The 26,436-nt window shown below is 44.6% G+C and overlaps 1 protein-coding gene across 3 annotated transcripts in view; it reads left to right on the top strand.

Moving 5' to 3' along the window:
* The window catches only part of NGEF (neuronal guanine nucleotide exchange factor), a 95,830-nt gene that overhangs the window by 8,898 nt on the left and 60,496 nt on the right, over nt 1–26,436 (top strand). For 2 of the 3 annotated variants that reach the window (XM_081051778.1, XM_081051779.1), the window contains 2 exons: nt 16,470–16,802; nt 18,888–19,002. In XM_081051778.1, coding sequence (XP_080907904.1) covers nt 16,544–16,802; nt 18,888–19,002 — 374 coding nt within the window. In that variant the 5' untranslated portion in view covers nt 16,470–16,543. The remainder of the gene's footprint in view (nt 1–16,469; nt 16,803–18,887; nt 19,003–26,436) is intronic. The other variant, XM_081051780.1, reaches the window with a different exon arrangement.

Raw genomic sequence — 26,436 nt, 5'->3', positions numbered from 1 at the left:
TGTTGATCACAGCCTGTCTGATGGCGGGGATGTAAAAGAAGGTCAGCTTCCATTAATTAGGGAAAAGTTCTCTTAAAACCTGAAAACACGGCAGCACATAGCTCCAGCTTCACTTGGAGAAAGTAGGTTGAACCCTCTCCTCCCCCACCCAGCTGAAAGTGGATATTGTCACTGATGTGACCAGAGGGAATGGGGCTCTCGGGAGCTGCCACCAGCCAACCAGTCTTCAGAGACAAGGCATAGATTTCGCTCGCTGGGACAGAGCTGTGGTTCTGACGGACCTTCGGTTCGTTTTTCTGAATGCCATACCTGCTTCTTACATTGAACATTATAGACATTTTATAATCTGGATTCTTTTTATATCAAAAAGTAAAAACAATTTAAATAAGCGGATCACTCATTTAGTTGCAAAGAGTAAAACTAGCAGCCTGGGACTATCATTTATGGCGTGTGGATGTAATGCCAGAAACATAAGCTCATTTAATCCTTGCACAAATGAGAGACATTTCCAGAAGGAAAGAGAAGCTGGAGGAGGGGTGTGCTCACATTGGGATGCTGGGGGATGTTGGGAAATTCCTTCCTGCCTGCTCTCTGGGTCCTGTGCTAGGGACCCACATCCGCCTCATGACCCTGGGCCCAGGAGGGCAGACCCACTGGGGACACGACTACCTGATTCAACCCCATGTGAGCTAGGTGGGTACCATCCCCCTACAGATAGGAAGGTGAGGAGCGAGGGTGTGTTGAGAGCTTGAGGGGACCCATCCCCAGAGCCCGGCCAGGACGTGCTGGGGGGAACACACCTCATTTTCCCCTCTGCTGCAGGGGCCTCACGGTTTCAGCCTGACACATCACAGGAAGGGAGAAGACAACCCAACACTTATTGGGCTGCACAGGGAGGCCACTCACCCCACCTATCCCCCACTCACTAAGAAGATGGGAATGGCTGTCATTCTCATGTGGTAACCATGGGGCACAGTCACTTCAGGGAGGTCACCCTGCACGTGACTTGAGCCCCTGTCCCCAAACTAACCAGAACTCCCCATGAAGTAGCCTCCACACAGCATAGAAGGAGGTTTGCTGAACAGAGTGCAGCCGGCACCAACGCAAGTCCCCAGGGATCCTGACGGCTCAGCCCCCAGAGAGAGCCGGCCTGTCTGTCCTGGCTTCTGGCTTGTCCCCTGCTACGTGCTCTGTCCCTGATCTTTGCTCTTTGATAAGGACCCTGTTGCCTCCTAAGCACATGCTCCACCTCTGCAGGCAGTCTCTCAGGTCATTCCTTTCCTCCACTCTCTCAGGCAGTGTCACTGCGGCCATTGCTTTCCTCCCAGCGGCAAGGCAGGGCTCCGGGACGTGCCAGACCCAGGTTCAAATTCTGCCTCAGCCACTTGCCAGCTGTGTGACCATGAGCAAGTGACTGAGTTTCTCTAGGCTTTAAAGTTTTCATCTTTAAAATGTGACTGTAACAGCAATAATGCCTCCCTCCCACCCCCACCCCCACCTCCTCCCAAGGCTTCTGCGAGGATCTAACAGTTAAAGGGAAAGTGCCTGAAACAAGACCATTGTAATCTGTTCCGGGAAGCAGGACCGGTGCCTGCAGCTCTTGGCCATTCCTCTCCCTGCACGGCTTGCCTCAGCCACTGCCTTCTGGCCCGCATCCCTGCTGTCCTCAGCACGTCAAGTTGACTGCCCTGTCGCCTGCAACCTGTCCTCTTCAGAAACTGCCGGGAAGGGTGGCTGTGGGCGGCCAGAAGCCTCCCCCTGTCCCCCAGGGCGCCCTCTCCCAGACACAGTGCACGACTAGCGGCATAGTGATTCCAGGCAGGGACGTGACCATCAGATACAGCCTGGAGGGAGGGCATGGCCTTCTGGAAAGAGCAGCCGGTTAAAGCCCTGGCAGCAGACAAGACCCCGAGAGGGAGCGGTGGGAGAAGAGAAGGATGGAGGACGGAAGCTGAAAGAGGGGTGGACGTGCTTCCCATGTTAGCTGGGAGGCAGGGAGGAGAGGGAGAGGCCGGAGGCCGGGCACTGGGAGACTCGCCCCCACGCGTATAAAGCCTGGGAAGATGACAGACATCGGAAAGAGGAGGAGGAAGTGAGTCCCTCACCCAAGCCCCCTCTGAGGGCTAGGGATGGCCTGCTGTCCAGCCGGTGACAGTGTCAGGGGTGGGGGAGGGAAGGAGCCAATTGGTGTTGTGTGCAGGAGGACACTGGGAGCCAGTTTATGTTCTGGAATTCTCTGCCATATCCTGCCCACTCCTGGAGTAGCCAGAAAGCCCAGGCTCTAATGTGTCCAGCTCATAAGCCCGGAAGCCTCAAAGATCCAAATCTCAGGGGTCCTGGTCAGGAAGAGGACGGCAGCAGAAAAGCGAAACCCTCTCTGCTACCCTGGCTAACAACAGAGACCAGCACCAGCTCAGGACACTGGTCTGGCCCTCCACCTGGGAACACAGGCTGCATACTGCCCCTCCCTCTGCCACATCTGTGGCTCAGTGTCGCCCCTCAACGATTCTGGAAGCAACGATAAAGACAAGCCCAGACCCGTTTTCCAGAAGAAAGGGGATTTGCCGGAATATAGAGGTGGTCCTCATGGCAAGGTCCTCCGACCAGCAGCAGTAGCAGCTGATAGTGTGTTAGAAACACAAATCCTCTGCTGATCGTAGACTGCCTGCACCACAGACTCTGAGGGTGGGGCCCAGCACCTGGGTTTTAAACTCTCCGGTGATTCTGAGCCCCGTTCCAGAGTGAGGACCATAGCTCCAGAGTAATGAGAACAACTCCTCTGCAACAGCGTGAGACGGCGTGGATGGATCTCATAAGCCTGACGCCACGGAAAGAAGTCAGACTCAGCAGACAGCATTCTGAAGGATTCCATTTACACCAAGCACCCAAGCAGGCAAAACTAACCCCCGCTGTTAGAAGTCAGCGGTTACCCTTGGGGCAGGGGAGGGGAGGGGCACGGAGGCTTTCTGGAGTGCTGGTGACGCCCTCCTGGGTCTGGATGTTGTGCCATGGTGTGTCACCATCCAGCAATCTGTACCCTTGAATGACTGTCTCTTTCTTAAAACCAAAAAAAAAAGGCTCACTTAACTCACGTTCAAAGAGACAATAGAAACAAGTTAAATATGGATACTTTCGGTATTCTACTCTGCTTAAACTTGCTTTTAACTATATGAAAGAGTAAAATAGAAGTGCCAGCTCTCTCTTCATTGTCCCCCTGTTTCAGAGAATAAAAAGTTGGACATCCTTTTAATCTTGGCCAAAACCATTTTATAAACAACCTAAAAGTGGCTTCAGTAGACGGACGATGAAACAAGCTGCCTAATTAAAGGCAGAAAGAAGAACTGTTGATCATCACACCTAGAAAAGAATGCTGCCATTTTTGGTAAACACCACTGCTCCCACTTTTTTCCTGGTTTATAGACAATATTTGCAGAGAACAAGAGGCCTCATTCAATTACCTTGGTGGATATTTGACCAAGTGTTTATCTTGGAAGGGATACCAGGAAGTAATGCTGCACAAGGGGACACTCTGTGGATGTTTTACTTTGGTGTTGGGCTGTGATTTGGAGGCCAAAAGAAGAATCACCTGCCAAGGAATTTTCCAGGCTAGACACTTCGGGGCCTTGACATCAAGATTTGAGCTCTGTGGTTCCATCGTCTGTCTGCCTGGGGTCTAGAATAGAGTCAAAACAATGTTCTTTACGAGATAATCTTGGTCCTCCTGGAGGATTCCTGTCCCCTCATTTTCCTGAAGGGTGTTGACTCTCCCTGACCCCCTAGTCGACTCCAACTGGGTAGATAAGAGGCAGCACACACGAGCCACCTCTATATGCTTCTCTGGGAGCGCCATTTCAAGATGATCGCACCAAATGTTTGTCAGACCCTCCACCGAGAGGAAGATGGAGAGTCCACGTCTCCTTTGCAATCTCCCAACCAGGCAGAAGCCTGCACTCTGTCACCTGCAGAATGACACCAGCTTGGTTGTGTTTTTGTGTGAAGCCATCAGCTGACACTGAAGGAGGCACAAAGGAAGAGTCTTAAACCTGTTTGCATGAGCTTGTGTGAGCTTTGTGAGTCCAGTAGAAGGACCGAAAGGACAGGGGTCCATGCATCACCTAGGACACTCTCCAAAATGCACATCCCTGGGACCCACTTCACCCTTATTCAGTCTAAATTCCGGGCACGGGGTCCAAGAATCCATATATTTAATAAGCTCTTAAAAGTTTGAAAATCACTGCGCTGCACTTCCATAAAACCCCTTGAGAGACATCCCTTAACCAGCCTTAGCACTAACACACTTTCTCCTGAGCGACTGGTGGTTTTTATCCCTGAACGCAGTAGGAGGAGTCACTGACACATTTCCCTTTCCATGCTGGCTGCTAGGAGGCTTACGGTATTTGGGCTCATCCATAGCAAAAGTTTATAGTAGGAATTTTTTAACTTCATCCCTCATTAAGTTTTATGTCCCCGTCCTTTCATTCTTCTTTCTTTTGTACTCTTTTCAATTTATGCTGCATTGGGTGAAATATAAATATAAATATATGTTATACTTATAGATGGAAATAGTATGTCCTTGTGGTAATTTGTATAATAAATCACAAAGAAAATAGCTACCACTCACTGAGTGCCAGCCCCGTGCATTCCGCGTTCGTCCCAGGACTGAGGTAATATTTGTCCTCCTTACAGGACCGCTGAGGAAGAGGGGCTTCCCAGGGGAAGCCACATGTCCAGTTCACATAACCCGCGATGAGGGAGCTTGCTTAGCTCCACTCCCTGGGTCTCGAGACACTGCTTTCCTCAGGATCGTGGGGCAAAATTCGGGAATCATTTAATTCCTTCTCAGAATGTTCTATTTTTTGACACCTGACAGAGGTGGAGGGGCTGGTCCTCACAACACCTTGGCCCAGTCTAGACTTCATCTATTAGGTTGGTGCAAAAGTAACTGCAGTTTTTGCAATTATTTTTAAGCTTTTAAACTGCAATGACTTTTGCACCAACCTAATATCTTTTTCCAGGCTCTTTTTCTCTTTAAGTAACTTGAATGACTGCCTCTTTCTTAAAACCAAAAAAGAACCTAACTTAAATGCACATGAAAAGAGACCATGGGAACAAATTAAATAATAGTAAAATAATGGAAATATAAATGACACCTTATAGAATATTATGGAAATATGAAAAGTGAAGGTATACACCTAGTTTGCTGAAGTAGGACATTCCCCAAAACACATTGTTTAATGGGAGGAAAAAGTAATCAAACCATATGTATGTACATTTTTCAAATGCTCTACAGTTTGAGAAAAATATTTAATGCTTTCATTCCTTTGGAGTTTATTTAGGGAATCTATTTTGAGGATCTAAACTGATATTTTCCTCAAACTGCTAACCAATATTCCAAACTTTTTTGCCACTCCTCCTTTTTCTCAATGACAATTTTATGGAGCTAAAATCTGCATTCCACACAATTCACCCTTTTAGAGTAGGAAATTCAATGGTGTTTAGTATGTTCACAAAGTTGTGCAACCACATTAATTTTAGACGATTGTCATCATCTCACCAGAAGGAAATCTCGTCACCACTGGCAATCACTCACTCCCCACTCCCCACCACCCTTCTAGCCCTAGGAAACGACTTGTCTGCCTTCTGTCTCTGACTTTGCCTATTCTCGGTGGTTCATATAAACAAAATCATACAGTGTGTGATCCTTTGTGACTGGCTTCTTTCACTTAGCAAAAGGATTTTAAGATTCATTTATGTTGTAGCATATATCAATACTTGATTTCTTTTTATGACTAAATAATATTCCATTTTATTTACCCATTCATCAGCTGTTAGACATGTGGGTTGTTTCCACTTTTTGCCTGTCATGAATAATGCTGCTGTGCAATTTTAATGACAAGTTTTTGTGTGGATGTATATTTTCATTTTTCTCAGGAATATTCTTAGGAGTGGGTCACATGGAAGGAATGGGTCATATACTTCCTGGGTCATATGGTAATTCTATGTTTAACTTTTTGAGGAATTACCAGCTTATTTTCCAAAGTGCCTTCACCATTTTACATTTCCATCAAGAGTGTAGGGTTCCAGTTTCTCCACACCCTCATCAACACTTGTTATTATCTGTCTTTTTGATTATAGCCATGCTAGTGGGTATGAAATAGATCTCGTTGCCGTTTTCATTTGCATTTCCATGATGACTAATGATATTGAATAAGTTTTCACGTGTTTATTGGCCATTTGTATGTCTACTTTGGAGAAATGTCTATTCAGATCCTTTGCCCATATTTTAATTGGGTTACTTATAATGTTATTATTGAGTTGTACAAGTTCTTGTGGAGTTTAGATATAAGTCTCTTATCAGATATGTGACTTGCAAAATTTTTCTCTTATTTTGTGAATTGTCTTTTTACTTTCTTGACGGTATTCTTTGAAGCACAGTTTAAAATTTTTATGATCTCCAACTTTTTGTTTTTGTTACTTGTGTTTTTGGTGTCATACCCAAGAAACCATTGCCCAATCCAATGCAAGAAGATTTACATCTAAGTTTTCTGCTAACAGTTCTATAGTTTTAGCTCTTACATTTAGGTCTTTGATCCACTTCGAATTACTTTTTGTATATGGTGTGAGGTAGAGATACAAATGCATTCTTTTGCATGTGGATACTCAATTGTCCCAGCACCACTGGTTGACAAGACTATTCTTTTCCCATTGAATGGTCTTGGCACCCTTGTCAAAAATCAATTGGCCATAGATACATGGATTGATTTACGGATTCTCAGTTCTACTCTATTGACCTACATGTCTATTCTGCGTCAGCACAACACTGTCTTGATTACTGTTGCTTTGTAGTAGGTTTTGAAATCAGGAAGAGTGAGTCCAGATTTATTCTTCTTTTTCAAGAATTTTTTGGCACTGCTCCCTTGAATTTCCATATGAATGTTAGGATCAGTTTATCAATTTCTGCAAAGAAGTCAGCCGGGATTTTGATTTGGATTGTGTTGAATATGTAAATCAACTTGGGGAGTAATACCATCCTAACACTATTCATTTTTCTGATGCATGAAAATGGACGCCTTTCCATTTATTTAGGTCCTCTTTGATTTCTTTCAATAATATTTTATAGTTTTCAGAATATGTTTTATACTTTTTCGTTAAATGTGTTTCCAAGTATTCTGTTTTTTGGTTTTTTTTTTTAATAATATTGTACATGGAATTCTTTTCTGAATTTCATTTTTGGTTTCTTCATTCCTACTGTACAGAAATACAATTGATTTTTGAATATCGGTCTTATATCCCACAATCTTACTGAACTTGTTTGCCCCAATAGTTTTTTAGGGGATTCCTTAGGATCTTACAGACACAAGACCGTGCCTTCTGGAAACAGAGAGTTTAACTTCTTCCTTTTCAATCTGAGTATCTTTTATTTCTTTTTCTCGACTAATTCTCCATTACAATGTTGAATAGTAGTGGTGAGAATGGGCATCCTTAACTTCTTCCTGACCTTACAGGAACACATCCAGTCTTTCACAATTAAGTACGATATTAGTCGTGGGGTTTGCATAGATGCCCTTTATCAGGTTGAGGAAATTTTCTTCTATACCTGGTCTGTTGATTATTTTTATCATGAAGGGTGTTGAATTTTTTCAAATGCTATTTGATGTCAAATGTCTATTGAGATGATCATGTGGTTTTTGTCCTTTATTCCATTGATGTGGTGTCACATTAATTCATTTTTGCACATCAAAACAACATTGCATTCCGGAGATAAATTCTACTCCTTCATGGTTCATTGTCCTTTTTATATTTTCCTGGTTAATTTGCTACCATTTTGTTGAGGATTCTTTTTTATCTGTATCAATAAAAAATATTGGTCTATAGTTTTCATTCCTGGTGATGTTTTTTGTCTGGTTCTGTGATTCCCTCCATTGTTTAATGTTTGTGATGCCTCTTCTATAGAATGACATTTTTATAGCTAAGAATTCATTTCTGGGATGGCCATTCTGTTTTACAGAGTGATGACCTTGTGTTATTACCATATTCCTTTTATTATTGTAGCATTTTATGATATTTATAAGAAGTAGAATCTCTTCATTTCCTATGTTGCTCAAAAAAATGAGCTAATCTTGCTGGTCTATGTTACAGATGAACTTCATAATCATTTTATCAAAACATTCCAATGAGTGTTTTTAATTTGAATTTTTAAATTGCAATGGTACTAAAACTATACATTAACTTGACATATTTTTTAAGTTAGAATTGACATATTTTTTATGTCATTTTCCCATCCAAGAAAAACCCATGCTTCTCTAGACATGCAGGTCTCCTTCCATCTCTCAGGTTTTTCCTTTAGATAGGGTGCTTGTATTCATTAACGTGGTTACCCTGTGTTTTCTGGTTTTGTTACTACTACTTTCTTGTTATTGTTGACATGTAGTGAATCTATCCTATTCTGGTCCTGGGCTGAATTTTTTGCAATTCCAATAGTTTCACTTGGTTCTTTTGGGTTTTCTAGGCATATATATGTCATATCAGCAGCAAATTATGTTTATTTCATCTTTCTTTCTGAGCACACTTGTTTTATGTCTCATTACATTGGCCAAACCCCAAGAAACAGTCAATAATAATGAGAACAAGATCCTGCTCTGGTTTTCCAGCATCATTGTATTTGTGATACGCACAGTACTCTTTATCATTATGAATTTTCCTTCTCACTTTTCCATCTCACTTTTAAAGGTCTTTCCAGAAGATTGGTATTTAATTTTATCACTAATCCATTGATGTGTTATATTGTATTAAGACTGCCTCATGATTATGAAATTGCCTCTGTTTTATTTAAATCACTCTGAGAACATTTTATCTGGGAATTAAAACACCTCTTTTAACAACTCATTCTTATACTCTGTCTGATTTTTGGGGAAAATCTCGATTTTTGAAGATAGAAACATAAAATAGTTCTTTTTCCCCCCATCATGGCTACCGTTTTTCCTCTATCCAAACCCCCTTCCCTGCTGCACAGGAGGGGTTTGGGGGGGCTTCTGGGTCAGATCCCATAACTCCTCTGTCTCTTTCAGTTTTTGGAAGTGATTCATTTCTGTATTTAAGATTCTGCCTTATTTATTTTTTTCAAAAGATTTCTCTATTTAATTTTTGAATAGGTTGATACACTGACATTGCTTTTTAAAAAATAAAAAACTATTGAAAGGTATATAGTTGAAAGTCTGTTCCCCGCCCCATCCCATTCCCCATTTGCCCAGGCTTTGTCCTATAGTAAATATATGGTGCCAAAAAAATGTATACACGTTTTAAGAAAGGGAAAAACTATTAAAACTGTAATACTTAATATACACTGATAACAAAAATGAATACAAGTCATGTTTGACTTCTGCAGTTACAAGAGGTGCTCAAAGTGGTTCCCATCAGCGTCCAGACACTTCTGATTACAGTCAACTACTGCTTGAGCAACGCTGACCAAAGTGCCCACTTGTGTCGCTGCGCATGCCATTTCAATTTCTTCACACAGTACCATGCGTCTCACACTTACCACTAATGTGTGCAGTTGTCAGGCGTGTTGGAGGTGCTGTTGCGTGCTCTCGCCTCTGTTGTCGTTGTACTTCCACAACGTTCTCGAATTTCATGTTCCACTTCAAAAGCATCTTACGCTCCTCAAACGACAACTATGCTTCCGCCGTTTTCTTTGACTGTCCTTCCTGTCACATGGTGATGCTAGCATTCATTTGATTAATGCCATCTTTTGAGCAAATGTTGCTCTCATAATTCAATTCAACTTCACAGAGTAATACCTAGATAACATCTCTTAAAATGTGTACACATTTTTTGACGCCCCTGGGATATATAACCACTGAGGCTAGTTTCTTGTCACTCCTTCCATCATATTTTAGGCATATCCAAATAAGTTTGAATGTATTTCCTCCTTGTACAGTGATGGAAACATAATACATGCTCTTCTGTCCTTGTTTTTCATCTTGAACTATCCTAGGATCCTTTCTTGATCAGCCTATAGACTCCTCTTTCTTGCTTTAACGCCTGCATCTTATCCCGTCTGTGGAAAGGTTTAGAATTTTCTAGTTGGTGTGACCAGTTCCTGGTCGAGAGACACCCCATTGTCTTCAATGGCTTGATCTCGGACAATGCGGCAGTCAGTCACCTGCCCACAGCCACTCCCACCCATGCAAGCCATCTGTGGGCCAAATTCCTACAGACGAGGTGGCTGGGCTAAAGCACATTTGTCTTTTACTTTGATAGATATCGCCAAACTGCTCCCATGGGGAAGGAATCAATGATGGGGGCTGCCTGCTGCTCCTCAGCTTCAGCAGTAGCTTGTCAAACTTTTGCGGTTGTTTTTGCCAATGTCATAAGTGAAAAAAAGGATCTCAGTGTGGTTTGGATTTTCGTTCCTTTTATGAGACATGAGGTACCTGAAAAGAGGTCCCTTGTCTAAAGTTTTCTGCCCTCCCTATGCCTGCCACCACCGCAGGCTTTCTCTCCTGGAGTCCCAGCAGATGACCTCTCCTTCCTCTACCACCCAGGCTGACACAGCTCGATATTGCTCTGACCTCTGCAATTTATACTCCACGCGTGCTCCCTCTTCTCTCTATGCTTGTCACTAATCATTTGCTGCAGGAACATCTAGTTTGTTCTTGGATCCTCTGGCTGTCTTCTTCCTGTTGCACATTATATGTGTAAATAGATAGACGTAGGTGTATAGCCCACCACTCTGTGGCATTTGAATACCTTCCTGTATAAAAGAAATGTGGCCTCTTTGTACCACTGTTTAGTTGCCTGGTTTTGAATTAAGTTCACCAACTTCTGTTGCATTATCAGGAAAGGGGTGCTGCCCACATTTGATCTGTCACAGTCTTTCGTCTTGTGCATGAATTTTGTCATGGTGTCTGACCCACCTCCCATTTTTGTGTGAGTGTCCCAGCTTGCCAGCATGTCTAACTGCTGGAGGCGTTACGTGGTGGGAAGAGGGTGGCTCCAGAGTTGAGAGGCCTGGATGTGGCAGGGCTGGAACTCAGCAGCCACGTGGCCTTGAGATTGTTCCTTATCTCACAATGTCATAGCGCTCGCGCCGCTAAAGAGATGTTGCTTAGATCAGAAACTGTTATTGTTAACTCCATGCTCAATGAGTTGTTACTGTAATTAGTGTTTAACCTTCCAGGTTACGTTCTGGTGAGTTCAGACCCTGCCACAATGGACCATTTTCAAGTCCAGCTTCCTGCCAAATGAGCCATCTCTCTCTGATCTCAGGACCAACTTCTCCCTCAGATTCCTGCTTCCTTTCCCAGTGTATCAGTTTAACAGCCTTGAAGGAAAAACAAGGTTCATCTTTACTTTTCTCCCTCTTGAGCCGAAAGCCAGCTGACAAATCCAATCTGAACTTTTGCCTCCCATCATCCCCAGAGCTCACTGTCTGGCTTCCTTCAGGCCTCTGCTCAACTTCCTGTCAGAGAGGCCTCCCTACTAAACCTAGAAACCCCTTAGTTCTTCTACACAGTTGTCTTTCCCACTCACTGGAAAATCTCCATTCATCCTTTAGGCCCCAAACGTGTCACTCTGCATTTGACCAGGGTCTTGGTTCTACAAGGACCCCCACCCCTTTCCCTCACAACCTCAGGGAACCCACTCCCCATCTCCTAAAGCCAACTGTCCCATTGGCCATGGTGCAGACCCCAATGTGCAGAGGCAGCTGGGTGCCTGCATCTTCCCCCAAATTCCGCTGCTGCCGCCTGGCTGATCCTGTCCCTCCCCACCGCTCGCATCCCAATTTCTGAATTTCCACTTCAAATTCTCCCAGAATACTCCTCTCCTCTCTTTGGATATTCCATTTCCTTACTCCCCTTTGTTCACGCTGAGAACACCAAAATGCTCCCAGCAGCATCTCCGGGACAAGGCAACCGCTGTCCTTTTGTGGTCATCTGAGTTTCCCACATTTTCTACAATGGTCACATGTTCTCTTTGTGATTCTCACAAGGCAGGTTGTCCCCTCTATAGAGCATCTTCCACAGCAGCTTTCCCACCTCCTTTCCTCCCTGGGGCTTTTCTCCCAAACCAGAAACTTCATCTGTTTTCCTCTGGTACCTAAAGTCCTCCTCCCTAGCTCTCCCGCTTTGAGTAAAAGAAAGCCTTTGTTGTTTATATCCCAAAGCAAGCCTCCCATTTACCTGGGAGGAGTCTCGGTCCCTACCAATGCTAGGCCCAGGAATGAAAGTTGCACTGATGCAGGTGGCCTGGGGTCAGCCAGGCCCACCTGTCTCTTAGGGGTCCTCATCCTGCCATGAAGACTCACCTGCCAGTGCTCAAGCCCTTCCCGTGGTCATGGTCTCCGCTAAGGGGACTCATTCTCCCCAGCTCTTTCAGGCCACATTTTTGGGCCACACCCACCCTCCCCCACCTGGCTGGCTAACACACCCCACAGTCACCACTGCCCTGGGCCCCCTCCCTGAAGACAAAGGTGGGGTCTTCAGGGTGGTCTTGTTGAGAATCCCCCACCAGTGTTCCTGCTTGGAGCTGTCAGGGCCTCCCCCTGCCTCACCAATGCTCCACCCGGCACTGCCTGAGCCCAAGGCCCCAGCTCCAGGTGCTGACCTCGAGCGGCCCTCTGGGATGATCAACCAGGAAGTGAAGCTCTCCCACCCAGGGGTCCCGGTGAGCTGCTGCTCACCCAACCCCTCCCTGCAAGGGACCCTCTTTGTTCCGAACTTGCCTCCCTGCTTACTAGTATTTGCTTCCTCCCATGGCCCTGATTTGAAGGCCGGGTCTGGTCTTACTGGACCGTCCCAGCGCCCAGAGGGGTCGCTGCAGAGCATTTGCTCAGCTCCCCCAATTCAGGACATGCTCTCAGCCCCGGGGAGGGTTCTTCCTCCACTTCTCTTGTTTTCCACATTCTCTCCCTCCTCCACTTTGTCCCCTTGTAAGAGGCGGGAAGAGACAGTGGAGAGATGGCACCTGCTTCACCCTCCATGCCCCTCTCCTGACACCCCTTCCTCCTGCCTGCCTCAGCCCTGCTCCCCATCAGGACTTCCATCTGCCTGACCTGGGACGACACTGCCCAGACCTGGCCAAGCGTGGGGCCATACCGGGAGCTCCTGGTGTGGGCTCTCTGCGCCCACACCCGCTGAGGTTCTGCTCCCCTAGGACCTTGTTCAAGGCTGCTCTGTGGGCTCACAGTGGAGGTCTCTCCAGCCGCAGCCCAAATCTCCGGAGTCAGAATCTGTGTCTTAATAAGAGCCCAGGTGACTCTGCCCTTGATCATCTGAGAAACCCTGGTCCAGAGGACACGCCCCCTGTGCCCACTGTGCCTTCATCTCTCCAGCCCCAGCAGCTGCTTGCGTTGCCACCGCTGGGTTTTGGGCAGCGCCCCTTCCCCTACCCACCACCTTCTCTCAATGTGTCCTAACCTTCCTGGCCACTGACTCATGCAGGGAGACTCCCTGGCCCTCAGCCCGACGCCGGGATATTTCACAGTCACTGCTCGTTCTCGTGCCCAAAGCCACACTGAGAGAGCAGACTGGAACCTCCGCTCCGCCTGATTCATCCAGGACAGCCCTCAGCCAGTTTTCACGACTGCATCTTGTGACCACTTCGCATGGGTCTCAGGTTCCCCCAACAAACAAGTCGGACACATGAGGTGTGACCCTCACTGTACCACTAACCAGCTGCGTGATTCCTGGCAAGATTTCAAAGCTCCCTGGCCTACAGCTTCCTCATGTATAAAATGGGGGTGATCACATCTTATACAATGGAGGAGATTCATCCATTCATTCACTGTTGTAAACAACAGTGTTTACGGGGTTCCGTGTGTGCCCAGCACCACGGACAGCAGTGAACAAAACAGACCAAGCCCTGACCTTCCAGAGCTTCTTAATGAGGGAATGTGGGCAGACATGGAACCAAGACGAGGACCAAACGTCAGCAATGCTTGAGGCATGAGTGAGTGAAGGAATGAATGAACGGATGAGTGAATGCTATGCAAATGCGCTTGACCATAAGCCCCCCCCACCCTTCCAATCCCAAAGCTGCCTCTAGGCACTTCCACCCTGAAGCCACCTAGAACAGAAGAACGTGGGGCCTAAATCTCCAGAGGAGTTTAAGAAAATCGTTAGAAGGTTGGGGCGGGGTGGAGGGGTGAGGGGCTGTCAGACTTTACAGTTGTTAATGGATAGAAAAGAATTGGTGCAATTAGAAAAACATTCAGATTTAGAAGCCATTTGCCTGAAATAGGCAATAACGGAGGCAGAACTAGAATTGTTTTTCAGAACTTTACAAATTCTGTGTGTGTGTGTGTCTGTTTGTGTGTAATGGTCTTAAAAATGGTATGATTTGGAATTCATTATCTCAGGTTTTCAGACCTTCCTCATTTAAAGAAAATGAAAAGGATGGTTTGAGAGCAGTCCCCAGGGCTCTTGGCATGCCTTCTGAGGGGTCTCTGAGGCTTCCCACATCACAGAATTTGAGAGCTAGTTAAGAAGCCCCAGAGAACACCCCTGCACCCCCATGTTCCCTGGGTGGAAAATTGAGGCCCTGATTCCCAATGTAAGTAGGTGATTACAGGCAGCAGGACATGGGGATTCGAACCCAGGTCCTCTGACTCCCGGCAGGCCCAGTGCCCTTCACAGTAAGTCAAGCAGGCTTCCCTAAGTTCATAGCACCACACGGTAACATTGGCGCTCAGCACTTACACAGCCCGGCGGAATCTCCAAGGCATCAGGCCAACCATGGGACACCAGACACCAAGGGCTGCACATGGCACAATTCCAGCTACACCACAGTCAGGAAGAGGCAAAACCAGAGGAACAAAGACACAGATCGGTGGTCGCCAGGGGCTGGGGGTGCAGGATGGGCTGATTACAGCGGTGCACCGGGAACTGTGAGGATGAAGGAAAGTCCTGTGTCTCGCTTGTTCTGGAGTTACATGTGCTGCATCCATTCATCAGAGCTCATAGAACTAGACACTAACAAGGGCAAATTCTATGTAAATTCTATGTAAATTATACCTGCATTTTTTAAAAAAACAGCCAAAATAATGATGGTGATGATAACAGTGAAAACCTTGAATGCTAAAAGGCAGTCCGTGTGGGGCCACGACAGGGAGGCCTTTGAGATGCCCCAAGGTCAGAGCAGGGAGACACCCTGTTTGCAACAGTCCATCAGCTTCAGTCGAGATTTCCTACTGCACTTTCCAGGGAGGTTTTTCATCCGCACGTCCCTGAAACCTGGCTTGGTTCCCACTTCCCCGACAGGCTGTGACTGGTATTGGCCTGTACAGTCACCAGGGCCTGTCACCCACTGTTGGGACGGCCCCTCCTTCCTCCTCCACAAACCACCATGAGTCACTGATCCTGTCATTCCTCTGCCACACCTGGGTGATACCTGTATGAAACCTGCCTTCTGACTTTGGCCCCTCAGCCCAGACTTCCTGGGGTTCTGCCCCTCCTCACTCACGGTCATTAAGGATGTGGTAGGAACTCCCTGACCCAATCAGAGACAGAGACCAGCCCCCACAATGACCTCCCGCCGTACCCATCCCCCTACCACAGCACCCATGCCCACTTGGTGCCCCCAGATCACCTCTGTGCTGAGAACAGCCTCAGTTCCTGTCAATCCAGGTGGGAGGCGCAGAGGGCAAGGGAAAGAAGAGAGATGTCAGGGGTTAGGTCGAAGTCACTGACTCCTAACACCTCCACAACCCTGTCCTGACACCTCCAGGGATGGGGAATGGACTGCCCCCAAAGCAGCCTCACCTTTGGCCAGCTCTGAATCCAAAGCTGGAGTCCTTCTCCCATTGTCCACACCCTCCCTGCCCAGGCCCCAGAGAGCAGGTGTGTGACAGCCTTGAGCTCATTCCTCCTGGGTCCTCTTGGCCCATCCACCCAGCCACTATTCCCCTGGGCAGGTTCCCACCAGGGTTCAGGTCAGAGCGTCCCCCACTCATCTGGCCAGGACAGAAACCTCTCACTCTCGGCTTCTGTGCTGTGGCCCACAAACAATTTAGCTTTTATTGTAACCACATCCCCTTCTTGACTCAAGATGTAGGACCTGTCACTTGCTGACAACCCTTTCTATTCTTCCCAGGACTCTTTCTTCTTGTGTCCATACAGCTTCCTTTCCCTTGCTTTGGTTGCCTGGAGTTCCCCTCCCTGCTTTTTGCTACTCTTTTTCTCTTGAATTATTCAGAAAATGTTTACTTGAAAATTAGTTCTACAAGCCACGCTAAGCATTTTCCTCAAAAGTACATCCTAGGAATAAAATAAACCTCAATTATAAAATGATACATGAATGCATCCAAATTGCTGTGGTTAAACTGTAATTTTCATCAACAAAGATGCAGTCACCAGGATGTGCAGATTATCCCAAATTTCACCAAATCTGAATGGCAGTGGAATATTATACCCTGAATGGACTATTTAGCCTGATAACCCTAACTGAAAATTGTTCTTTCTATTCTAAAGCACTCAAAACCAGTGAAGTTTGGGAGTTTATTGATCTCCAGCCGGTCTGTTGAGAAACAGTCAGACCTATTTTCATGGAGACCAGGGACTCTGAAGATTTGGAAAAGCCCCAGAAACAATTGATGAGTGGTTCATGGGAAATTGATGAACCAGCCCAGGTGAAACCTGAGTTACTCATGGAAGAAGAAATGACGCCCTCCGCTGACCAGATCCAAAACAAAGAACCCCGTTACCGCACCCAAATTCAGAGAAACTCTGTCTTCAATCGCGCTGTGAAACACAGAAGCAAAAGCAAAAGCCGGACCCCCGAACCGAACGCTGGGCACCTGTCAGGTCAGTACCAGGGACAGCTGCCCCAGCTATTCCTTCACATCAAGCTGGAGTCATCAGGGCCGAAAGGCCCTAATTAAATGAGAAAATAATAAAAGCACTAAGGATAGGTCCAATAAGGTGGAAATTTTGAAGCTGTTATCTAAAGAATTCGCATTTCCCCAATAAGCTGATGTGGTTACTTCAGGAGAAATTGTTGACCCAAATTATACAGTAAGGCTGACTTTTATTTTAAAAAGATGCCTGGTTTTAGGACTCCTCAAAACACTTCAGATGCATACATGTCCTAGCAGGAAGGCTTGGAACCATCCACATTTGAGATATCTGGGGACATGGGCTCAGTCCTGTTCCCTCTCTGTCTCCAGGATGGCCACGGAGTCAATAATCAATATAAAAATTGGTGATGAAATATTTCGCAAATTTTTTGCACTAAGTCTTTGAAATCTGTGGAGTACTTTATACTTCCAGCCCCTCTCAATTTACATGCTACGTTTTTATTGGAACTACTTGATCTGGATTTAGATTTCATAAAATGTACAGTCAGGAAAGTCGATTTACACATCCAGATTGTTCCAAATATCCTTAAAAGTTTTCCGATAACGGAAATGAGTACCACTTTTTACATTTAAATTTAAATGAATTTAAGTTGGCAAAAATGAAGAATTTACTTTCTCAGTCACACTAGCCACATTGCAAGGCGTAACAGCCATAGGTGGCTAGCGGCTGCCCCATCGAACAGGTTTAGAGTGTTGCAAGCAGAGAGAGAAAGAGATACAACTGCCCAGGGTCGAGGGTGGGGGTCTGTCTGAGGAGGAGAAAAAGCGGGCGGGGGCTGTGTCTGAGAGGGGCCTGGAGAGGGAAACAGGGTCCATGCGGAAACAGGCTTGTTTGTGGCCTCCATCCAAGTGGAGAACGCTGACGCCAGTGTAGACTAGACTGGGAGTTACTTCACGTCCTGCCACCCCCAAAGATGCCATTTATGCCCAAACCAGAAATACTTGCATCAGTCACAATTTTATTTTTAAAGTCACTCCCTCATTTCAGTTCCCTGGTGTTAACTCCCCACAAAAGCCCAGCACTTCCTGAGCCAGAGTCAAGGGGAGAAAATGGTACCTTTGGCTCTGCCTCAGAGGAGCACACAACACAGGCTTGCCTGGCATCGGCTGCTGTTGAAATTCTGTGCCTTGGGAATTAAATTTAAAAAAGTGATTTCTTTGTCTTCAATAATTTTAGGACTACGAGTTAGTCATGAGACTTACTCATTTCCCCAGGGCACATATGGATTGGTCGTAAAGATGAGACAGTTAAGTAAAAGGTGGCTGGAATATCTATTTTTCTACAAAATTGGAAAAATAAACTTGGTTCTAAAAGAACATATGACAAAATAAAATATGTGAAGCACCGTTGATTCTTTTTTTTTTTAAGTAATCCACTTTCTAATTCCTTAACCATAAAAGCAGGCTCTCACTCTGTGTTCGTGGTTTGCAATTTGGCTCTGGAAGGTGAGGACATTTCCCATTTCATCTCTAAATGGGCACCCTTTCAAAATCACACTAGAGCATTGGCTAAGAAGCCCACTTTTGAGTGATCTGATAATACTCTACAGGAAGTAACTTAACTGATTATTTAATATTGATTAGGACTTGGACATTTTAAAGTTAGATGTTAAAAGACTGGTAAGCTGCAAATGATTTTTGTCCGGTAGAAACAATAACACCAATGGTTATGGTTTTATTGCCATCTACAATAATAATCAGGTTTGTATCTAAGTTTGCAATCTCATTTCCAGTATTCTCATTCCCACTATGTATGCATGTACGTATGTACTTGCATGTATGCATATGCACACATGTAAATGAAGTTTCTTGCATCATAATTATAACTTTCATAGAGCTGTCATTTCAGGTCATTCAATACAGTATGAGGTGCTGCAAATTCCCACAGGGGAGTGAGAGGAAGAACACACCTCATCACTTCCCATCCTCCCCCTCCCCGGTGACAGTTGCTACTGACCTAATCATAGAGACACTTGCCTGGAAAGGGGGAGATTCACATTTTCTAATTCACTACATTTCTTAAATTTCACAGATTCACTGGAAAATGAAAAATCAGTACAAGAGCCCCTGACCTTGAATTTACCCCAGAGGGGAACACATCTTTGGCGAATACCAACACAGACAGACTCGGGAGCCAAGAGAACAAGGTGAGAACAACAAATCACGAGGGGGGCCGGTTCATGACAGGACGTAGCAGGGGTCATTGTGCAAAGTCTCGATGGGACTACAAGGGTGCCTTGTGTTAAAAAAAAAAAAAAGTAACTTTTAGTTGTTCTTGTTAAAAAATCTCCACAATTTCCTTAAAAAAAAAAAAAAGCCCATTGTTACCCTTCTGTAACAAACTAGGAAACTATAGATATTACATACATTGAGAAGTAGAAAAGAAAAATCACTGTATCGCCACCACCCAGAGAGGTTTCCATATGTTGTACTTGTTTCAAATCTCTTCTTTTTCTTGTATTTTTATGCCTGTTTTCTCTTCATAAAACAGGATCTTACTATACATCCGGTCTTACAAACTACTTAATAGTATACCACAAAAACCTCTCCATGTTACTAAATATTTTTCTACAGAATCATTTAATGGCTATAAAACAAGCTGATTGGATTGTGATTTATTCACCATGGTCCGGTTGTTGGACATTTGGGTTTTGTATTGGTTAGGATTGAATTTAGCTGCTCATAACCAAAAAGAAAGAAAGAAAGAAAAGAAAAACAAAAAACAAAACAACAAAAAACAAATAATACAGCTGAACAAGATAGGGGTTTATTTGGTTTTATGGGAAAGAAGTCTGGAAGGTTGTAACAGCAACCCCTCCATACCTTCAGGGACCCAGGCTCCTTCCAGCTTTTACTCCACCACCTGTCAAGGTGACTGTTAGAGCTCCAGCCATCACAGCCCCGGTTCAGATGGAGAAAAGGAAAACAGCCAAGGAGGTGGTGGAAGAAGGATGGAGGGTACATATACCAGCCTAGTCTGACCTTCTTTAAGGAGCTTGCCTAAAGCCCATCCAACAGTTGATGCTTATATTTCATTGGCCTAAACTGGGTCACATGGCCAGCCTACCAGGGAAGCTGGGAAATGTATATCTTTTTATAAACCTCCCAATAAACTGGTTCCACAGTAAGGAAGAAGGGAGAATGAACACAGGGGAGGAGGCGGCAGCAATCTCTGACCCAAGGGAGTTGCAAATTTTGCTATTTTGGAAGCCACACCAATATTGTGGCAAAATCCTGATGCCCATCGCTCTTTATTTCCTGACACTAAATTCCTAGAAACTTTACACTCTGCGAATCCCTGGATGGTTATGGGGAAATAGTGTTCCCATATTTGCATTGGGGAAGTATGGGGAAGTATGGGCATTGTATCCCAGAACTAGGTGGGTTCTGGGTTCTTTGGCTTCCAGACACTGTTTTGCCCATAGGCACATGTTTTACTTACATGTAATTATATTTTAAGGGCAACTGCCTCCTGTTGCCTCTCATTTGGCTTAAGCCCCAAGAGCCAAGAACAATACGCAAACATCCAAGCACCTAACTGGTGTACAACAAAATGTACAAATCTTGGGATATACAGCTAGATAAATGTATTAGTCAGCTTGAGCTGCCATAACAAAATACCATCGTCTTGGGGCTTAAATAACAAATTGATTTTCTCACAGTTCTGGAGGCTGGAAGTCCTAGATCAGGTTGCCACAGCATGGTAGAGTTCTAGGAGGGTTGTCTCTCTGACTTGCAGAGAGCTGCCTTCTCAATGTGTCCTCACACAGCAGCCAGGGAGAGAACAAAGCTCTGGTCTTTTCCTCTTCATGTGGGTCCCACCCTCATGACCTCATCTAAACCTAAGTATCTCCCAAAGAGCCCATATCTAAATACCATCACTGAGGGTTAGGGCTTCAACATATGAATTTGCGAGGAGGGACAGAATTTAGTCCGTGACAATGAATTTTTATATACCTGTATACCCACTGGGCCATCAACCAGACTAAGATATAGAACATTTCGATTGTGCCATGAGGTCCCTAAGGCCCCCGTCCAACCCTCTCAGACATAACCGTCTTCTGACTTCTATCACCGTTAGATTAGTTTTCCTGGTTCTTGAACTTCTTAGAAATGGGATCACACAATGAACGCTACGGTGTCTGACTTATTTTGCTCAATATATTTGAGATTCATTGATGTATATACACACATATATATCAAATTGTTCTTTTTACTGCTGAGAAGTAGTACCACAATTTGCTTATCCATCCTTCTGTTGACAGCTATTTGGGTTGTTTCCGGTTTTAGACGATTACAAATAAAGTTGCTATGAATGTACTTAGACAAGTTTTTTAGTGGATGTATGCACTCATTTCTCTGGGGTGTGTACACAGGAGTGGAAGATAGGTGGATACTTAACTTTATTAGAGCTAGCCAAATAATTTCTAAAAATGGGTATACCAATTCACACTCAACCAGCAAGGCATGAAAGTTCCAGTTGCTCCAGGGCAGTGCTCAGAATCATCAGTCTTTGTAGCTGTATCCATTCTAAGACGTGCTGGTTTCTCACTGTGGTTTTAATTTGTATTTCCCTGATGACTGATAAGGCTGAGTACCATTTCACTCTTCATTGGCCATTCCTGTCTCTTCTTTTGTGGAGTTCCTAACCAAGTCATTGCTATTTATTTATTTACTTACTTAACTATTTTAATTTGGAGGGTTTCTTATATATCTTAAATACAAGTTCTTGGACAGACCTATGTATTGTGAATACCTCCTACAAGTCTGTGGGTTATCTTTCAATTTTCCTGTCTTTCAATGAGCAGAACTTTTTTTTTATTTTGATGATGACTAATTTGTCTTTTTTTCTTTTTTTCATTTGTCCTTTTCCATTCTATCTAACAAATAGATGACTACTTCAAGTTCATAAAGATATTCTCCTATGTTTTCTTATAGAAGCTTTAATACTTTTAGCTTTTTCATTTATGTCTATGGTCCATGTGCATAAGGTGCTCTAATATCATTTATTAAAAATACTTTCCGGTCCCCCAATGAGTTGCAGTGGTGCTTTTATCAAAAATCCACTGCAGAAATGTGGGTCTTTTCCAGACTTTTGTTCTGTTTCATTGATCTAATTGTTTCTCCTTGTGTCTATATCACACTGTCTTAAATAACTGTAGCTTTATGCTAAGTCTTAAAATCTGCTAGTGTAAGCCTTCCTACTTCATTCTTTTTTAAGATTGTCTTGGCTATTTTAAGTCTTTTGCATTTTAGAATCAGTTTGTCAATGTCTACTCTAAAAAGAATCTGTTAGGATTTTGGTTAAGATTGCATTGTCACTATAGAAAATTTGGAGAGCACTAACACCTGAATACTGGTACTTTAAATTGCTCAATCTATGAACATGTCCTAATTTTCCATTTATTTAGATATTCTTTAAATTAATCCAGCAATGATTTGTAGTTTTAGTATAGAGGACTTATATTTTAATTACTTTTATTCCTAGGTATTTAATGCTTTGATCCTGTTTTAAAGCCAATGTTTTGTAATTTCGTTTTTCAATTATTTATTGGTAGTATGTTTAAAAACAATTAATTCTTGCATGGTCACTTAGTATCTTGTGACCTTGATAAATTCACTTAGTTCTAATTGTACATTCCTTTGGATTTTCTGGACACACAATCCTGCCATCTGTGAATAAAGACAGTTTTCGTCCTTTCTTTCCAATCTTTATGCCTTCTATTTGTTTTTTTCTTGTGTTATTGCACTAGCAAGGACTTCCATTACAATATAAAATAGAAGCGGTGAGAGTAGTTATCCTTGTCTCATTCCTTGGTCACAGTTGCTTTGATTGCAAAGATCAAAAAGTTACTCAAATTTGTTCAAGTCGAAAGGGAATATTGTAAGGATGCTGGAATCCCACAGAATTCAAGTATAAGAGATGAAGCCAGCTTTACAGGAATAGAAAAGTCATCAGGAACCAGAGCCACTTTCTCCTTTTCTCGGGGGTCGTTGTTCCCACTCCTCTCTTTGTCTCTCTGTGGACCACTCTATTCTCCTGCTCTCCTCAGACTAGCTTCTCTTTGCCTGTCAGCTTGCACATAACCCAAAATGACAGCCATCGTCAGTTTAGCTCTCCACAGCCAATAAGGACTTCCTTCTGTATCCCCTAGAGGAAAAAAAAATGCCTAAGGAAAAGAACCTGGTTGGCCTTCCTTGGGTCAGGTGTTTGTTTCTGGGCCAGTCAGCTAAAAGCACAGGAGGCAGAACTCGTTTGGCCATTTCCACTTCAATAGTGAGAGCTGCGTTCGTTCGAGAGAACCTTTGCGAACTATGTGAAGAAGAGCTAGGGACCCAAAACATATGTCATGTAGTTAGAGCCTGGGTCTCCCCACAGGAGAATGCCAAAGGGGACTTGGGTGAGGTGAGAAGCAGCAGAAAGGAAGGAAGAGCAGTAGGGGTTGGGGCGGTAGTAGAGGATTGAGGTTTTCTGAGGCCCGGAATGCGCCCAAGATCCAGTACTCTATTTGCGAGAAGCTTGGGCAGTGCTGAGATGGAATGTGTGATGTTCTTCTCAGTGGTCAGCGCCTGCCCCCAGAGGTTCTATAATTGTCTGTAGCTCATCCAAGGGTGTCCTGTAAGTCCTCTTCCATATGCCACCAGCAGGGGTGTCACAGTGCTGCTGGGCGGTGTGGCAGGAGGGGCGTGCAATTACTGCAGACAGATGTGTCATAAAGCGGGGTACGAGAAGGGAACTTTATTGAGTGACTTTATGTGCACTATCTCTTTCAATTCTCTTATCGTTGTTCCCATTTCACAGATAAGAAAGCTAAGACTCCACAAAAGTTAGTAACTAGCCTGAGGTTGCACATGAGACGGCAGACGGGGAACCCAGAGGCTTTGACTCCACACCCCATGTTCTCCCCAGGCTGCCCCAGATGGAGGCATTGCCAGGGTAAACGCGACTGTGAGCAGGGAGGTGCTCCTGTTAACCTGCTCAGGGGGCAAAGCCCAGAGGCTCAGAGGGTCCCCAGCCCTAGTCCACAGCCACATTGGTCCCTTAGGGGTCCTCACAAGTCAGGGTGTTCTTAGTTGGGTCCCGACTACACATGCAATGTCACAAATCAGGGTTCCAGTCCCAGAAATCATTTCATCATAAATATACCAAATTGACATACATATGAGAAAAGAATAGAGCTTGAATATGTGCTTTTATAAATTGAAATTTCTCTATAAAGTTAAACTACATTATTACATTTTATACCGGGCAATTTTTGTTTTGTTTTGTTTTGTTTTGTTTTGTTTTGTTTTGTTTTTGCATGAACTGAGCAGGCTGATGCTTCTTAAAATATTTTTCCACTCACCTTTGCAGACAATACCTGTGTCTTTTCCTACAATGCCCTCCGGGAATTACAGGAGATTTTCGCTATTCCAAGAATGGTCAGCCTGCATTAAGCATGGAGACACCCCAGGGCCGATACTCAGTGGGGCAGCCAGGGACTGCCTCACTAAGTGTGATCAGCTCTGCTCCAGCTGGTGCAGCCAGACCTTCTTCATTATTAAATATTGTAACTATTATCCTTGGATCCATCCCCAAAATGGTCACTCTATGAAATCCCCCATTGCCACCGAAACTCATGCATGCACTGTGTCTTCGAATACTGATTCGGGGTAAGGACGAGTTTCTATATTGGAAACTGTACTTGTTTCCATGGAAATATACCAGTTCCATGTACTGTGACCCTGAGGGAAGCTTGTCAGATGTTCATAAGTACTAGTTGGGGTTGTTACGAGGAGAACCTTACAGTCTGGAAACCCAAGGAAAAATGTTGAGTCACTGTGGGCTGGGGGCTGCCTCTTTTACTCAAGGAAACTGTGGGTTTTGCCATTACTCAGTCATTTGGGGCAATATAGGAGCTGAAGAACTGCAATTTGACTCTAATCAGCCTCCAGATCTACTGATATACAAGAAACTTCAGGACAGATAGGCTCTGGGTAAATGACATAGTGCAGATGGAACCAGCAGAACCCAAACAGGACGAACGACCCTATTTCTCAACAAGGTACAAGGAAAAAACAAGTAAAAAGGGGAGAGATTTAGAGAGACTAAAGCAGCATTACCAGTTGCAATGCTGTAGACCTGCCTTGCATTGTGTTTGAAACAAACACTCTGGGAGGGAAAGTTTAAAAGACAATCAGGGGAATTTGAACATGGATCAGATATTTGATGACGTTAAGAAATTATTAAGTTTTTAGGGGTGTTAATAGTATTATAGTTATTTTTTAAGTTCACGTCTTTAAGAGATACATTCTGAAAAGTTCTGGATGAAATGGTATGATGTCTGGGATTCACTTCAAAATAATCCATGCTCAGGAAGGAGTGGGCGGGAGTAGAGATGAAAGATAAGCCATGAGTCTTTAACTGTCAAAGCTAATGTTAAGTATTTGGGGAGTTCATCATACTTCTCTGTCTACTGTAGCATATGTTTGAAATTTTCCACAATAGAAGTTTAATTTTTATTATGTTTAGTTTTTGAAACCTTTTTTTTTTTAAAGGCAAGGGCCGAAGTAAAGAGACCTTCAGCCCCCACCCTCACTCCCCTGCCCATGTTCCCTTTTCCAAGAGGTTGGGCGGAATCATCAGTTCTCATCACAGTGCTCCGGGATATCGACTGTAGGTTCCTTGAGAACAGGCCATGCCAAGTTGTGTTTCCCCCTGAGCACTTAGCACACGGCTGATATACCAGAATTACTCAATATTTACAAATGATTGATGAATGAATGAACGAAAGAATGAATGCAGATTCCCTGGGCAGAGGTTGCCACCTGGGAGCTCGAAGACCTTTAGAAGGCACACCTGTGCAGACTGTGCCCAGTCGGTACAGAACAAGGGTCTCACAAAGCCAGGTCACAATGTCACCAGGGTAAACAAATCTCCCTGCAGCCTTGACAGGAATGCAGCGTCTGTAACTGGGAGGGCTTTCTCTGCCCTGCTGCTTTTTGGGCATAACCCACTTCTCCACCTTCCCCAGTAAGACAGGACACCCAGTGCCCTCAGCAACAGAAATGCAAATGGAGTATCATCAATCAGTTTCCTCTCTGGCATCCCTCCACCCGGGCACCAGCTGAGGCCCTGGCAAAGCCTATCCAGTCTGTGGACCATAAACTAGGACACTAGAGCATTTGATGGATCTCAGTCCACTTGGCCACGGTGACTGGCGAGGCTCGGATTTTCTGTCTCTGACATTGTTTCTATTCTTACACTATCTCAGAACGAATATAACTATGACTTGTGTTTCACAGTTTATGTGGCGAATTTCATATACTTTTGACAGCTATATCTTATTTTCAACAGTTCTAAACATTTTCCCCTCTGGGAAGTTGAAGGCGCCTATTGCCCACCTCTCCACAAAGGCTTGTAGCTGTGGGCTGCAGGACACATGGTTCTTTCAGACGTGGCCTTGAGATGAGCGAGCCCCCCAGCTCTCCCTCCTCCCTCCCAGGCCCAGAGGTGACCAGTCAGAGGCTCAGGAACTTGAAAGGAACCAGATATGAAGGGGTCAGTCTCTTCGACTTGCTGACTCCTTTAAAACTTGAAA

Source organism: Rhinolophus hipposideros (assembly GCF_964194185.1).
Source record: "Rhinolophus hipposideros genome assembly, chromosome: 6".
Classification (NCBI taxonomy): Eukaryota; Metazoa; Chordata; class Mammalia; order Chiroptera; family Rhinolophidae; genus Rhinolophus; species Rhinolophus hipposideros.
This window is presented reverse-complemented; position numbering and strand designations above follow the sequence as displayed.